The sequence below is a fragment of the Scleropages formosus genome, chromosome 16 (assembly GCF_900964775.1).
Source record: "Scleropages formosus chromosome 16, fSclFor1.1, whole genome shotgun sequence".
Lineage (NCBI taxonomy): Eukaryota > Metazoa > Chordata > Actinopteri > Osteoglossiformes > Osteoglossidae > Scleropages > Scleropages formosus.
In genome coordinates this window covers 25,406,694-25,422,999 of record NC_041821.1, presented here as the reverse complement: position 1 = coordinate 25,422,999, position 16,306 = coordinate 25,406,694, and the positions used below count along the sequence as shown (strand labels likewise).

The 16,306-nt window shown below is 45.8% G+C and overlaps 1 protein-coding gene across 3 annotated transcripts in view; it reads right to left on the bottom strand.

Annotated features, from left to right (window-relative positions):
• LOC108919681 (contactin-associated protein-like 2) overlaps nt 1-3,773 on the bottom strand; it is a 392,807-nt gene extending 389,034 nt beyond the window's left edge. For all 3 annotated transcript variants that reach the window (XM_018727885.2, XM_029258941.1, XM_029258940.1), the window contains exon 1: nt 3,372-3,773. In XM_018727885.2, the coding sequence (XP_018583401.2) occupies nt 3,372-3,639 (268 nt within the window). In that variant the 5' untranslated portion in view covers nt 3,640-3,773. The remainder of the gene's footprint in view (nt 1-3,371) is intronic.
• Nucleotides 3,774-16,306: the final 12,533 nt, after the last annotated feature.

Here is a 16,306-nt window from a genome sequence, read left to right as displayed (position 1 = left end):
TGAGTCCCGCTTGGGGTGCCTTGCGACGAACTGGCGTCCCGTCCTGGGTGTGTCCCCTCCCCCTCTGGCCTTACGCCCTGTGTTGCCGGGTAGGCTCCGGTTCCCCGCAACCCCGTATGGGATAAGCGGTTCAGAAAGTGCGTGTGCGTGTGTGTGAATTGTTTTACATCAATATCAAATGGGGACACAATGAAACTTTGTTAAACTCTTACTGTAACACACCAGAAGCCTGCAGCAGATGTGCCTGGTCAGATATTCAGAAGCAAGAGTCATACAGAGCAGTGCAACAGGCCACCGTCTCCAGATATACTCAGTTGTGTCCTGAAATGTATACAGCCCAAGGAGTACTTTAAGAAAGTAGTCATGGTAGACAAAGAATCCATGTCAGCATAAAAGTGTTGACACTTCTGTTAACTACAATTTATTATTATTATTATTATTATTATTATTATTATTATGGGGGGTGTGGTGGCGCAGTGGGTTGGACCGGATCCTGCTCTCCGGTGGGTCTGGGGTTCGAGTTCCACTTGGGGTGCCTTGCGACGGACTGGCTTCCCATCCTGGGTGTGTCCCCTCCCCCTCCGGCCTTATGCCCTGTGTTACCGGGTAGGCTCCGGTTCCCCGCGACCCCGTATGGGATGAGTGGTTCCGAAAATGTGTGTGTGTGTATTATTATTATCATTATTATTATTATTATTATTGATTATGATGATGATGATGATGAAAAAGTACATAGGCTACTCTAAAAGTATACAGGCTGCTCAGTTGAACTGCTTGATTGATAATCAAATTACAGTTTGTTTATCACTTTCTTGCCTGCATAATTGTTCTTAGGTACTTATACAATTAAATAGTACTGCAAATGATGAACACAAACACTAAGACTGGAAATTGCTCAAGGCTGTGTGAGGTAATATGTCAACAGAAAATAACACCTTCCAAACAAATGGCAAAAACAAATCAGCATGACTTGCTTTATCTATCTATCTATCTATCTATCTATCTATCTATGCATTCAGTCTCAAATACTCAATCATTCATTTTCATTGTTTTCCCAAGCCAGTGTCAAAGTGCTCCAGAGTCTGCTCTAAACTGGGAGTGGCAAACTAAAAAACTTACTCCATGCTATTAATACAGTTATTGTAGCCATTTGAAACCATGTGCCACCTGTCATTCTGATTAACACAAAAGGCCTTCGGTATTTCAAAACATCTGCTCCTAATACTTTGTGAAACATGTCAAAGCCAGAGGTAAGAGAACATCTTTACGCAAGTGGTCTCACTGGGATTTTCTGCAGCAAGAAAACAGCAACACTGTGTCCCGCTGTACTTTTTAAGACATAATGATAAAATAGCCCTGCAAACATCCAGTTTCTCACTCAGCCCTTCACTATTGCATAAGCATGCTGATGGAGAATGGCTCAGTGAAATTGAGGTTCATGTTGATTATTTATGACCTGTTGATTGTAAAGAGTATTACTGCTGATTTTTTTACACATACATATCATCATCTGTTTAATAACTCGAAGAATCTCTGTGATTTTAGGGCTCAATGTTCCCCACAAGTGACTCCAACCTGTGCAACATTAATCAGACCTGGCCCTTAAAGATATGGTCTCACAATGTAGTATAGAACAAAATAATAAGTTAATAAGAAATCATCACGAGCACTGGAGTTTGCTGTTTCAGCCATCTTTACATTCTTCTGCAGTTTTTGATGGTGCAATATGGGAAATTGGAAATACGTGGTCAAAAATATGTGGCATTGTTTGTCTTCAGTTAGATTGATTTATTATTGCTTAAACACATTAAGAAAAAGAATGGGATGCAACAGTGATTTCTTTGTATTATATACTGAGAGCACCATGCAGAAAATTGTTAACTGTCACATTATTGCTACAGAAGCGTTTCACTTAAGCAGCAGTCCTTTTTCAGTGAACAATTGTGATTACTGTATACGTCATTAGTGTTGATGTGTGTGCAACAAGGAAGGAACTTTCTCTGCATGCAGAGAAAATATTAATATCTCTCCTCTTGATTCTTTTCTTTACATTGTGGACAGTTGCTTTTCAAGGTACACAAAAAGGTAGCTTTCATTCTTTCTACCTTAATTTGGCAGAGAACTGAGTTTATGTGGCATGAGTCACCTTAAAAGTAATTATTAAAATTGCTTAATAATATCTATTTAGCATAAAATGTATATTCTCAGAAAAGAGAAAATGTAGATTTTCAAGTAAAATTTAAAATTCATAATATTTTCAATACTCATACATCTATATTGCTTAAGGAATAATGGGAAATCATATACAGTATATTTGCAGCAGACACGTAGCATGTGCAGTAAGGCAGCTGACTTCTTATAAATCCCCATTCTGAGAACAGATAAATATGTGACTGACTCTCCGCAGATGTGGGCATTTCTCAGAGCTGTGTCTCACATGTGCCCTTCCATCCAAGTTCTCTTAAAATACTGCATGCATCACTGGTGATCACATAGTCTCATTTGTCAGCTGCTGTTTTTCTTTTTCCAAACCTTGTCAATGATAGACAATGAGAAGGAGATGGACAAAGAACACATGCACACAGGTCTTGGTATGACACTGCATCCATCCTCCAGGTTCACTCCTAAAGCACCTGGAACCAGCACAGCCCGAACACTGCTTCAATCTCAAAGTTTCTTGATTCTTTTTTTGTTGTTCTGGTTGTTTGTTTGTTTGTTTCCATTCCATGTCCTATGCAAATAAATGTGACATGTCATGCTGGAAGTTCATAGCAACGTGTTCCAACCCGGTATCGCTGCACCCATAGGCACTCTCATAGACTCCGGTACAAAGTTGCGTGTATTTTACAACATAACAAAGCACACAGCGTTAAAGCTCATCATCATCCTATTCAATCTCCAGTGCAGTGTTCAGAATGAAGCTCAAAAACCCCACTTTTTCGGGTAGGTCTCAATCCATAATCATAAGGACTACTTTCTGTGTGACCCGTCGATTATAACATTTAGACACAATAAAACCCATAACACACATTCTTTTCTCAAATGGGCAATTGGAGACATGAGTGAATTTAAATGGGAATTTAATTTTAAAAGCAATCGCAGGGGGTAAAGAAAGTGGCCCGCCGCGTGCCCATCCAGTCAGCGCTCTCGGATACACACTCGATTCGGTCAAACACTCTGTCCAGAACAGACGCTAACAAAGAAACAATACACACAGGCAGGAGCGCGCTGGAGCCGCACGGCGATCTGCGCCTTTCACGCACTCACTTGTCTCATAAACACAGACAGAGTACCCAGAGTACCATAACGCGAGCACGGTGTGCAGGGCCCCCAGAGAGCGCACCGTCCCCGCTCTCCCCGCCGTTACTCACGGGATGCTTGGAGCGCCGCAGTGAAGGCGCCGATCCAGCAGAGGATGCCGAGCATCAGCCGTATCCGTGATCCAGGAAGCCTCGGCATCTTCGCCCGCTTCTGCCAGCGGTAAACAAACGGGGGCAAAGAGGTAAACAGCGCGATCTGCGTCCAGAGAGAGGAGCTCGGCCAAGCAGGAGGATGAGGTGCTCCAATGAACAGGAGAGGATGAGGATGCTGCTGCACACCTCGGCGCTCTGAGCGGAGACTCTGGCAGGCGCTCCTCATATAGCAGCCCTGGGACCTCCTCAAGACGCGCTCGTGCCCCGCATGGCGGCCTGTCCCTCCCTCCCTCCCGCCGCGCTCACATCAGCCCGCGCGCGCGCGCTCGGCGGGCCTTTATCTGGAGAACAGAGTCGCGGGCAGAAAGTATGGAGTCGCTATCCGATCGCTGTCCAGGTGCTGAACTTGTAATTCCTGCGGCACCCTCGGCCCGCACGTCCCCGCACTCGCGCCCCCGCCTTTCTGGGCTTGGTACGGTCCGCCGAATGCGCCCCCGGGAGACTGGAGCAGGGGAAGAAGAGCCGGAACGGGGCCGATCGGGAGAGACGCGATGAACACTGACATACACACACACGCGCGCACGCGGGTAGTTGTGGCTCCCAAGACTCTGCTGACAACATTTTTTATAACAGTTTCATAAGGTCTGTATTTTGTGCGCGCGCCTCTAACACAAATCTAAAAAAATTTCCTCTAATTACCCAGATAACAATAACAGCGCCTTTGGTAGAGCCCTCTGGTTGGTTTCTGCAGAATATTTGATAAGCCTACCAGTCATGCTACAGCAAGTAATTAGAATGCATAATTATACTACTGCCTCTGGGTGCAATTTCTTATTTTTATGTTACAGTGCAGTCCGTGATTCTGCAGTTGTGAAACAATTAGAAGTTATTGAGATGACATTAAGAGCAGCAAGAGAAGCATTGCATGGTCACCATATAGGTACATTACTACAGTCGTGCAACAAAGTACTCAGAGCAATTAGTTTGTCACATGACTGGGGAGGGAGCTGGCAGTACAGCACTAAAGAACATGGCTCTGCAATCTAGAGGTTTCTGGTTCAAGGCCCCTTGTGCCACTGCAGCTATCATGTAATTGGGCAAGACTCTTACCATGAACTCCTGCCATACAAACACCTAACTATTCAAATTAATACATTTAAGTAATTTAGCTGATCTGCTTGTTTAATATATAAAACAACACAAAGTATATAAAATAGAAGAACTTATATAATGTACATACTTGAAATATTCTATGGGTGAACGTGCCATCAAGCTGAGTCCAACTTACAACCACCTTATGCATAGTTTCCAAGTCAAAGGAGGACCAGAAGTGGTTTGTCAGCGCATGTCTGGGAGGGTTAGAAACATAGAGAGCACTCCACATGTGCACTCCACATGCACTGAGATTGACTTGATCCCTACACCCAGTGAGCAGCTCAGCTCAGCCATGATCGACTGGCTTCACCCTCCCTTCATCTATACCTGTGTATAAAGACACAGTGTAATGTCAGTGTAATGTTAGATATATCCATACTTTTGCACTCATTTAAAAAGTGGCTGATAACAGCAAATAAAACATTTTTACTCTTTTTTATTTGGTCATGATGAACAAATTTTGCATGAAATTGTCTTACAGCAAAGACAATCTGAATACTGTACATATTTAGAAACTAATGTATTTTGTAAATTTTTTTTTGTCTAACCACATTCAATAAATCAGATGTCTAAGTAACTGGCAAATGGTGTGCGGTTTGAAATGACGACCAGTTCCTCCTCAGCAGACACGTGTTATGTCTCTATGGGCCTTGTTTTCCACCCAGTAGCAACAGTGTGTTCATTAAATGAGGCTGGCAGGCAGTCTGCTGAAATAGAGCCATGCATTTGCCGCTCTTCACGTCCTTCAAAAGCATATGGCTTCCATCGGCTTCCCTATACGCTCCCCACAAAACTGCCCCGAGAGGTGAGATTAAATCTGAATTAGCACACTGCTAATAACATTATGCGTCTGCTTCCCTAAATAAAGGAGGACTGGCAATATGGCACTTCCGCCACACAGGCTTGCCCTGGCTATTCGTACCTCATTAATTCTGACCCATTTCAAAATGAATGCAGAGTGCAGATTTGCAACTGCTATTCAAATGCAGCCGATTGTTTGGCAGAGAAGGAAATTTCAGTCCTTTTTGTTCTTTTATTTTTTCCAATACGCAATCCAGGTCTTGGATTTATGGTATTCTGCTCATTCTGACACAGAACTTTAGTAGCCCTAAGGTGCTTTAGTACTGTATCCAATATTAAAAATCAACACCTTTGAAAGGAAAATCTCTTGAATTAACTTCATTCATTCATTCATTCATTCATTCATTCATATTGTAAGTGTTCGAAAACGGAGTGTGCTTATTAAAAGAAGGTAATATAAAAAGGTATATAGAAATGGTTTTAATCAGATTTAAAACAGCTCTTGCAACATGCAATGGAATGTATTGTGCTGTAAAATAGCAATAAACAAACTGTTCACATTAAAAGACTCAAAATGCTACTGTCATAGACTCATTTGCAAAAATAATCACTCCTTTTATAAACCTGAACCCTGGGTAAAATATATACTGCTGTAAACTTTAAACTTCTATGTAGAATTTGAATTAGACAGTGAAATTGTATATATTTGATATCATCTCATCTCCAGTCTATAAAGCAGCGTTATCCACATGCTGTTTGTTATTATTATTTTTTTTTAATTCAAATTGAATTAGTTAATCAAGTACAAGGGTGTTGTTAGGTTTTAGTGGGCTATCAGCATTCTGAATTGAACCCCCTTTTTCACCACTATGATACATCATATCGATATCAACAGTTTTGTACTAAGCACAAAACACAGATGTTGAGAAAATGAGCCCCCAGGAGAGCTTAGTGGAAACAGTTTCATTTCACAATGTATATAGGTGTTTTGATTGCATACCCACAGCATTGCCTTTTCAGCCTTTTTTCGGTTGTCTGTTTCTTGTCTGTTAGACACGTGCACAGTTTTCAGGACAGACAGAACAAAAAATGAAAAAGCCAATCCATGAAGGTGGCAGAGTCAGAAGGTTCCACGTGAGACAGTTCAGAGCCCATTTATCTGCTGGAAGACACGGCACATCTCAGCAGGTTGTAACCGCAACCTTGGTGTAAGGTCCCTAGGAAGTTCAAAACACAGTAGTCAGCTCAGGCACAGTAAGTTCATTTATGCATGTTTTCAAACCCCCAGCTAAAAAGGCATCAATTCTGTTCCTTAACCAGCTAATAAGAGAGGCTAGACCCAAGGAGGCCATATTTGATACATGGGGCCCAGCCCCAACCATGAAATTAATAGTTTTGCTGCCCAAAACAACCTAGAGCCCAAGGTCAGAGACAGTTTTATGTTCCCTAGAGGCTGCAGACACATACCTAACCTGTATCTACTTCCACCCCTCTTGTCCATGCGAACGTGATTAACACTTTGTAAGGGTACATTTAAAAGAGAGAAACCAAGAAGCTACCTATTGAAACTTCCTGTGGATTAAGGATAAATATGTCCCTTCCAGACCTTGGCTTATAAAATATATAGATATTGGTGCTTCCAAAAATAAACAAGAAAGTCTAAAATAAGGTATGCATTTAGAGCCGGAACTGAAACAGGGAAACTGGGAATCAATGTATCCATCCATCCATCCATCTTCCTCCGCTTATCCGGGACCGGGTCGCGGGGGCAGTAGTCTAAGCAGAGCCCCCCAGACTTCCCTCTCCCCGCACACCTCCTCCAGCTCTTCTGGGGGAACCCCAAGGCGTTCCCAGGCCAGCCGGGAGACATAGTCTCTCCAACGTGTCCTGGGTCTGCCCCGAGGCCTCCTCCCAGTGGGACATGCCCGGAACACCTCCCTAGGGAGGCGTCCAGGAGGCATCCGGAACAGATGACCGAGCCACCTCAACTGGCTTCTCTCGATGCGGAGGAGCAGCGGCTCTACTCCGAGCTCCTCCCAGGTGACTGAGCTCCTCACCCTATCCCTAAGGGTGCACCCAGCCACTCTGCAGAGGAAACTCATTTCTGCCGCTTGTATCTGCGATCTCATTCTTTCGGTCATGATCCAGAGTTCATGACCATAGGTGAGGGTAGGAACATAGATTGACCGGTAAATTGAGAGCTTCGCCTTACAACTCAGCACCTTCTTCACCACAACAGACTGGTACAATGACAACATTACTGCAGACGCCACACCAATCTGTCTGTCAACCTGCCGCTCCATTTTTCCCTCACTCGTGAACAAGACCCCAAGGTACTTAAACTCCTCCACTTGAGGGAGCAACTCCCCCCTAACCTGGAGGGGGCACACACACACACACACATTTTCAGAACCGCCTGTCCCATAGAACCGGAACCTACCCAGCAATTCAGGGCGTAAGGCCGGAGGGGGAGGGGACACACCTAGGACGGGATGCCAGTCTGCCGCAAGGCACCCCAAGCGGGACTTGAACCCCAGACCCACCAGAAAGCAGGACTGTGGTCTAACCCACTGCGCCACCACACCCCCTCTGGAGGGGGCAATCCACCTTTTTCCGACTGAGGACCATGGTCTCGGATTTGGAGGTGCTGATTCTCATCCCCGCCACTTCGCACTCGGCTGCAAACCTCCCCAGTGCACGCTGTAAGTCTTGACTTGATGAAGCCAACAGGACCACATCGTCCGCAAAAAGCAGAGATGAGATCCTGCGGCCACCAAAACAGACACCCTCCGTTCCCTGGCTGCGCCTAGAAATTCTGTCCATGAAGATAATGAACAGAATCGGTGACAAAGGGCAGCCCTGGCGGAGTCCAACATGCACCGGGAACAGGTCTGACTTACTGCCGGCAATGCGAACCAAGCTCCTGCTCCGGTCATACAGGGAACGAACAGCCCGTAGCAACGAGCCCCGAACCCCATAATCCCGAAGTACCCCCCATAGGATGCCACGAAGGACACGGTCGAATGCCTTCTCCAGGTCCACAAAACACAGATGGACTGGTTGGGCAAACTCCCATGAACCCTCCAACACCCTAGTGATGGTATAGAGCTGGTCCAGTGTTCCATGGCCAGGGTGAAAACCGCATTGCTCCTCCTGAATCCGAGGTTCAACTATCGGTCGGATTCTCCTCTCAAGTACCCCGGCATAGACTTTCCCAGGGAGGCTAAGGAGTGTGATCCCCCTATAGTTGGAACATAATCTCCGGTCCCCCTTCTTAAAAAGAGGGACCACCACCCCGGTCTGCCAGTCCAGAGGCACCGTCCCCGAACTCCACGCGATGCTGCAGAGGCGTGTCAGCCAAGACAGCCCCACAACATCCAGAGACTTGAGAAACTCGGGGTGGATCTCATCCACCCCCGGAGCCTTGCCACCGAGGAGTTTTTTGACTACCTCAACAACTTCAGCCAGGGTAATGGACGAGTCCCCCTCCAAGTCCCCGGCCTCAGCTTCCTCTACGGAAGGCGTGTCGGAGGGATTGAGGAGATCCTCAAAGTACTCCTTCCACCACCCAAGGACATCCTCAATCAGCAGCGCACCACTACCACTGTAAACAGTGTTGGCGGAACACTGCTTCTCCCCTCTGAGTCGCCGGACGGTTTGCCAGAATCTCTTTGAGACCGACCGAAAGTCTTCCTCCATGGCCTCACCGAACTCCTCCCAGGCCCGAGTTTTTGCCGCGGCAACTGCCAGAGCCGCGTTCCGTCTGGCCCGTCGGTACCCGTCAGCTGCTTCAGGGGTCCCATGAGCCAGCCAGGCCCGATAGAACTCCTTCTTCAGCTTGACGGCATCCCTTACCTCCGGTGTCCACCACCGTGTTCGGGGATTGCCGCCACGATAGGCACCGGAGATTTTATGGCCGCAGCTCCGAACTGCCGCCCCGACAATGGAGGCGTGGAACATAGTCCATTCGGACTCAATGTCCCCCACTTCCCTCGGGACCTGGTTGAAGCTCTGTCGGAGGTGGGAGTTGAAGACCTCTCTGACAGGGGCCTCCGCCAAACGTTCCCAACAGACCCTCACTATGCGTTTGGGCCTGCCAGGTCTGTCCAGCTTTTTCCCCCGCCATCGAATCCAACTCACCACCAGGTGGTGATCAGTTGACAGCTCAGCCCCTCTCTTCACCCAAGTGTCCAAGACACATGGCCGAAGATCAGAAGAAACGACTACAAAGTCGATCATCGACCTCCGACCTAGGGTGTCCTGGTGCCAAGTGCACTGATGGACACCCTTATGCATGAACATGGTGTTTGTTATGGACAAACCATGACTAGCACAGAAATCCAATAACAACTCACCGCTCGGGTTCGGATCAGGGAGGCCGTTCCTCCCAATCACGCCCCTCCAGGTGTCACTGTCGCTGCCCACGTGGGCGTAGAGTCCCCAGTGGGAGCGCTTTCCAGCACGCCCCCCAGGGACTCTAAAAAGGCCGGGTACTCTACACTGCCGCTAGGCGCATAAGCACAAACGACAGTGAGAGACCGTTCCCTGACCCGAAGGCATAGGGAGATGACCCTCTCATTCACCGGGGTAGACTCCAACACATGGCGGCTGAACTGGGGGGCTATTAATAAGCTCACACCCGCCTGCCGCCTCTCACCCTGGGCAACGCCAGAATAGTGGAGAGTCCACCCTTGGTCGAGAAGAGTGGTTCCAGAACCCAAGCTGTTAGTGGAAGTGAGCCCGACTATATCTAGACGGTATCTCTCAACCTCCTGCACTAGCTCAGGCTCCTTCCCCGCCAGTGAGGTGACATTCCAAGTCCCAAAATCCAGAGTTGGCGTCCAAGGTTTGGGTCGACCGGGCACTCGGCCCCGACCACTGCCCAATTCACAATGCACCGGCCCCTTATGTCCTCTCCGGCAGGTGGTGAGCCCACCGAAGGGAATCAATGCAAATCTATGTAAATATAATATAATCAATCAATATAATCAATGTAAATATAATTTAATATAATGACAGTATAGTGAATTACAGTATATAATGAATTATATATTGATAATATTTTAACTGAAGTCTTGTCCAGGGTGTACCCCCTCTCAGTGTTGTTCCAAGCGATTCCAGAACAATCTGCAGACTACTGTGACCCTTCTCAAGACAAGCAGTTAATGAAAATGGTTAAAAGGATAGTAATGATATATATGTAATGTTATAAAATAATCATGATATCATCATATCAGTGTAATGATACATTGTATATTAGAAATTGTAGTTTAATGTTTGTTTACTTGTGTACTTTTTTTTAGATTTTTTTTTTTTTTTACTTAGGACACCTTATCCAGAAAAACTTGTACCACAAGCAATACAAACACTGAAAGATGTCGCTCACCTTTCAGCTTTATCACTTCATCTTCATGTGTCCTTGTGAAAACCAAAATTTTGCAATGGAGTGCGATGTGCTGCAGCTCAGGCAGAATGTAAACAGGAGAAGTTCACTTTGGGACAAGAATGACCTCATCAGTCTCTGTCTGAGCAAATGCAATTATTGGTGCCTGCTGTGCATCTCTGTCCTCCTTAGGCATCTCTGAACTAGCCATATAATATTATTTCACTGCAAACATGACCCAGGCACAAATAGAAGCTGTGGTGTCCCTTTATGCACATTGTGCTTTGCTGTAATTTGCATCCTATGAAGAGAAAGTACATATTTTTTTCACAATGTGATGTTTTTGGATTACTAAGTGAAAGTTCCAAAAATGAGAATCGGAGTAAAGGTAGTCCTCAGTTTATGACATATGTGAGTTGTGAAGAATGTGGACTTAAAACAGCCATCTCATCAACCTTATTGCTTTATTTTTGAGTTTTTATTTAATCATAATGTCTAAATATTGTTCTGCTATATAGTAAGCTTATCTAGTTGCACTGATACAAGGCACCATTTTATTATTGACTCAGTGTCACGCCACACCCTCATCAGCAAACGTCCACACCTGCCACTGATCAGCATGACCAGCTATAGAAGGAACACCGTCATCACACCGAGTTGCGGAATCTTACAGCACCAACCTGCCTGGCTTGTGATTCAGCGATCTACTCCCAGTTCCCAGTTCCCAGTTCCCAGTTCCCAGTTCCCAGTTCCCAGTTCCCAGTTCAGTGTTCCTGCTTCTCCTGGCTTCTGACCCCTGCTTGCTCACCCACTTACTGAGATCTGCTATACCCTGGATAACGACGTCTGCACCTCGGAAGACCCACGCCAATCCCGGACCTCCGTTCTCTGTCTCAGCCTGTGACTGCACCAAAATAAACGTACCTGCACTTGGGTCCAAATCCCTACCTTCTGTCTCCCATCCCTGTTTGTGACAGTCAACAATTGTGGTTTATTTACAAATACGTAATTTACAGAGCATAACATTTATGATTCCATATATGTTACTTTTTTACAATGGCTTGCAAGCGAATACATGATTATTCTGGTGGCACAGAAAAGTGTAAGAACACAGATTTAGAAGTGAATGTGAAAATAATAGTGCAGCTTTAAAATATTATTATAATACAGAACTGCATTTATATTATTATTATTCCATAATATTTTCACATGAATAATGTTACTAGTGAAAAAATACCCATTGTAACAGAACATGAGTAAAGTTCATTTAGATGTTCCAACTGTTATGTCCACTACAAGCAGTAGAGAAAGTAACCACCAAAGGTCTGGGCCCAAATCAATAAGCAGAATGCAACGCAGCTATTTCCAATGATACAATCGCCGAAGAAGCTAAAAAATGCAAACACGAAGCCTACAGACTTGTGGATCCTTGATCACCTATTTAGTGCAGTTCTCAAGTAACCCTGGCTACTTCGTTACTTGCTGGTTTCCAAAGTTCTTGCCACAGCAGTTTCTGTGCTTGTCCACCATACCACTGTCCTGGTCTTCTGTCTCAGTTCTGTTTAAGCCACATTTCGTTGTACTGGTCCTGTTCCAATAACAGTCATTGTATAAAAAGCCCTGTGTTTCAATTTGCTTTGTGTTTTTCCTATCAAATCTGCACTTCAGTCCCTAACTTTGATCTGTGCACTTGAGTGTTTCACCCCCCTCCGTACATTTTAGTACATTACAGTAATATACATTTGTTTCTGTGTCACCTCTGGATGTGACACCAATACATTTACTTGATATTATAGTGAATTGGGTATGTACTTCAGATTATTATAATTTTTAGAGAATTTTCTTAATTTACCTGATGCTTTACTCTTAGCTGACACAACCCTACTAACCATGAGAACTGAGTCCTCTGAGTTGACCATACAAATCATGGCCAGACTGAATACAGTCAATCCCTGGACCTAACTTTACTGTCAGAAATGCCCCGTCTATTTCTGTTTTCAAATCCCGACTTAAGACTTATATGTTCACTCAGGCATTCCACCTCGTAATGTAATTCAACCTGCTTTGGTTATTTATTTTATCACCTTTACAAAAATGCATTTTAAATTTACTTAAGTAACAAATTACTAACTCTGTCCTATCTTCTCGTTGAGCACTACCTAGCTACATAAGACCTGAGGAGGCTGGCTAGTGGTGACAGACGAATCCCATGCTGACAGAGGATGATGTCCATCTGCCGTGACGATCGAGGTGTTCCATGCCGAGTCGGGGATCCAAGATGCCATTCACCGCTGACCGTCTTCTTTGTTTGTATCTGTTTTTCTTACCTTATGTCTGTGTTAAAGCGCTCTGTGTCACTGCGTGAGAAGAGTGCTCTATAAAAAATAAAATAATAATAATAATAACTTCCCTGGCTCACTGACAAACTCCCCTCAGAACAGATGCTTGCAGATGTCAACACAGCCCTGCTCACTATCCCCACTACCACCATCACAAAAACCAATGAGCTTGTATATGCCACTGCAACAGTAATCCTGGAGATGCTGGACTATGAGATCAAGATCACAAAATGCAGAGAGTGCCCCCCATGGCAAAGAAGCTCGAGGCCAAGATTTCGGAAACCCAGAGCAATGTTAGCCGGCTGACAGAAGTGCAGAATGGTGTGATGAAAGAAGTACAGCAAAAAGTGAGGCCCTGGAAACTGCCAAACAAAGACTCACAGTTCTGTCTGCTAGGCTGAAGAGATATACCAGAGAAGCAAAAGCCAGGAAAATAAATAGTCTCTTCTCCAAAGAAGTATCTAGAGTGTACTCCCAGCTGCAAGGGAACAAGAGCAGACCTACTCAAGGCTGAGACTGAGCAATACTGGAAGGATATATGGGAGAAGGAGGCATCATACAACATCAATACCCAGTGACTGGTGGACCTGAGAGCACACCACAGCAAGCTCCCAGAGCCAGAACCAGTCGCTGTCACAAAGGCAGACATCCAACAACGAGTCTCAAGTATAAAGAGCTGGACAGCACCAGGACCTGACATGATCCACACTTACTGGTTGAAGAAGCTAACTCCACTCCATGAAGGCCTGGTAGCACAAATGAATGAGCTGCTAACATTATCATCAAGTGTGGCATATTCCAAGGTGATGCACTGTCCCCACTGCTGTTCCGCATAGGCCGGAAACCCGGCAGTTAGATAATCACAAAGAGTGGATATGGATACAAGTTCCGAAGTGGAGTAACCATAAGCCACCTCCTTTACATGGATGACATTAAGCGGTATACCAGGATTGAATGAGACATCGATTCACTGATTCACCTCACCAGGATATACAGCAATGACATCGGGATGTCATTCAGACTGGATAAGTGTGGTCGAATGGTAGCAAGGATAGGGAAGTTGATCAGGACTGACAGAGTGGAGTTACCAGAAGGCAGAATTGCAGACATACGGGACAGCTACAAGTACCTGGGTATTTCACAGGTCAATGGGAACCACAACGAGGCAGCAAGGAGGTCAGCCACAACCAAATATCTCCAGAGAGTAAGACAGGTCCTGAGAAGCCAGCTCAATGGTAGAAATAAGATCCAAGCCATCAACATGTACACTCTACCAGTCATCCGATACCCAGCTGGAATAATAAGTTTGCCACAGAAGGAGATAGATGCCACAGATGTCAAGACACAAAAACTCCTCACAGTGTACAGAGGGTTCCACCCAAAGTCCAGCACCCTGAGACTGTACGATAAGCAAAAAGAGGAGGGCCAAGAGTTAGTGAGTATCAGAGCCACTATTCAGGATGAAACAAGGAGCATCGAAGAGTACATCAGGAAAATGGCCCCCCAGCATAAACTAAGTGAGTATGCTGAGTATCTCAGGCAGCAGAAGACACAGGGTTATGAGGAAGAAGAAGAGACATCATGGAAGACCAAGCTCCTCCATGGGCTGTACCATCAATAGATAGAGGGAGTGGCTGACATCAAGAAATCCTACCAGTGGCTGGAAAAGGCCAGTCTGAAGGACAGCACAGAGGCTCTGATCATGGAAGCACAAGAACAGGCTCTAAGCACCAGATCCACAGAGACCGGGGTCTACCACAGCAGACAGGACAAGGTGCAGGCTGTGTAAAGACAACCCAGAAACAGTCCAGCACATAGTAGCAGGGTGTAAGATGCAAGCTGGAACAACGTACACTGAGAGGTATTAACAAGTGGCTGGGATGGTGTACAGGAACATCTGTGCAGAAAATAGAGTGGGAGTCCTTAAGTCCAAACGGGAGACAAAACCAAAGGTGGTTGAAAACAGCAGAACTAAGGTCCTGTGAGACCTCAAGTTCTAGGCTGACAAGCAGTTGCTGGCCAGCCAACCAGACATAGTGGTGGTTGACAAAGGAGATGAGGGCAATTGTGATAGATGTAGCAATCCCAAGTGAATAATATCAGTAACAATATCAGAAAGCAGGAGCATGAGAAGACTGAAAAGTACCAAGGACTGAAAGTAGAATTGGAACGGATGTGGAAGGTGAAGTCCAGAGTGGTCCATCCAAGTGCCCGCTTGTCCTTCTAGGGTCAGGGTGGCAACAGGGAGACCAGAGAGGCCCAGCCACTCTTGTACCCCACAACTTCCTCCAGCTCAGCCCTGGGGATCCCCAGCCATCTCAGGCTAACCGCGAAATATAATCCCTCCAGTGGGTCCTGGGCCGACCTTGGGGCCTTGTCCCAGTTTGCCATTCCTGGTATACCTCCAAAGGGAGATGCCCAGGGGGCATCCTTATCAGATGCCCGAACCACCTCAACTGGGTCCTTTCAATGTGGAGGAGTAGCAGCTCTACTTTGAGTTCCTCCGAGATGTCCGAACTCCTAACCCTGTCACGGAGAGTGAGTCCCAACACCCTGTGGAAAAGATTAATTTCAGCCGGCTGTATCTGCAATCTTATTCTTTCGGTGATTACCCTCATGCTCACGTGCCCTTCTCCCCTCACTCATGAACAAGACGCCAAGATACTTAAACTTCTTCACCTGGGGTAAATTTTCTCTCCTTACCTGAAAGGGGCATCCTATCCTTTTCTGTGAGAGAACTATGGATTCAGACTTGGAAGTGCTGATCCTCATACCAACCTCTTCACACTTTGCTGCCAACCATTCCAGTGTGCACTGGAGGCAACCATGTGAGATTGCCAAAAGGACAACATCATCCACAAAAAGCAGAGACATCACCTTCCAACTCCCACATGGAATGTCCTCCTGACCTTGACTACCCCTTGATATCCTGCCCATGAAAACCACAAACAGGAGTGGGGACAAGGCACAACCTTAGCGGAGTCCAACAACCACATTGAACGGGCTTGACTTAATGCCAAATAAGCAGGCACAGCTATCACTCCGTCTGTACAGAGACAGAATGGCCTGCAGAAATGGCCCCAGCACCTCATATTCCCTTAGCACCTCCCACAGAATTTCTCGGGGAACACGGTCATAGCCCTTCTCCAAGTCCACAAAACACATGTAGACTTGATCAGCGAACTTCCATACCCCCTAAATTTTCTGTGAGAGGG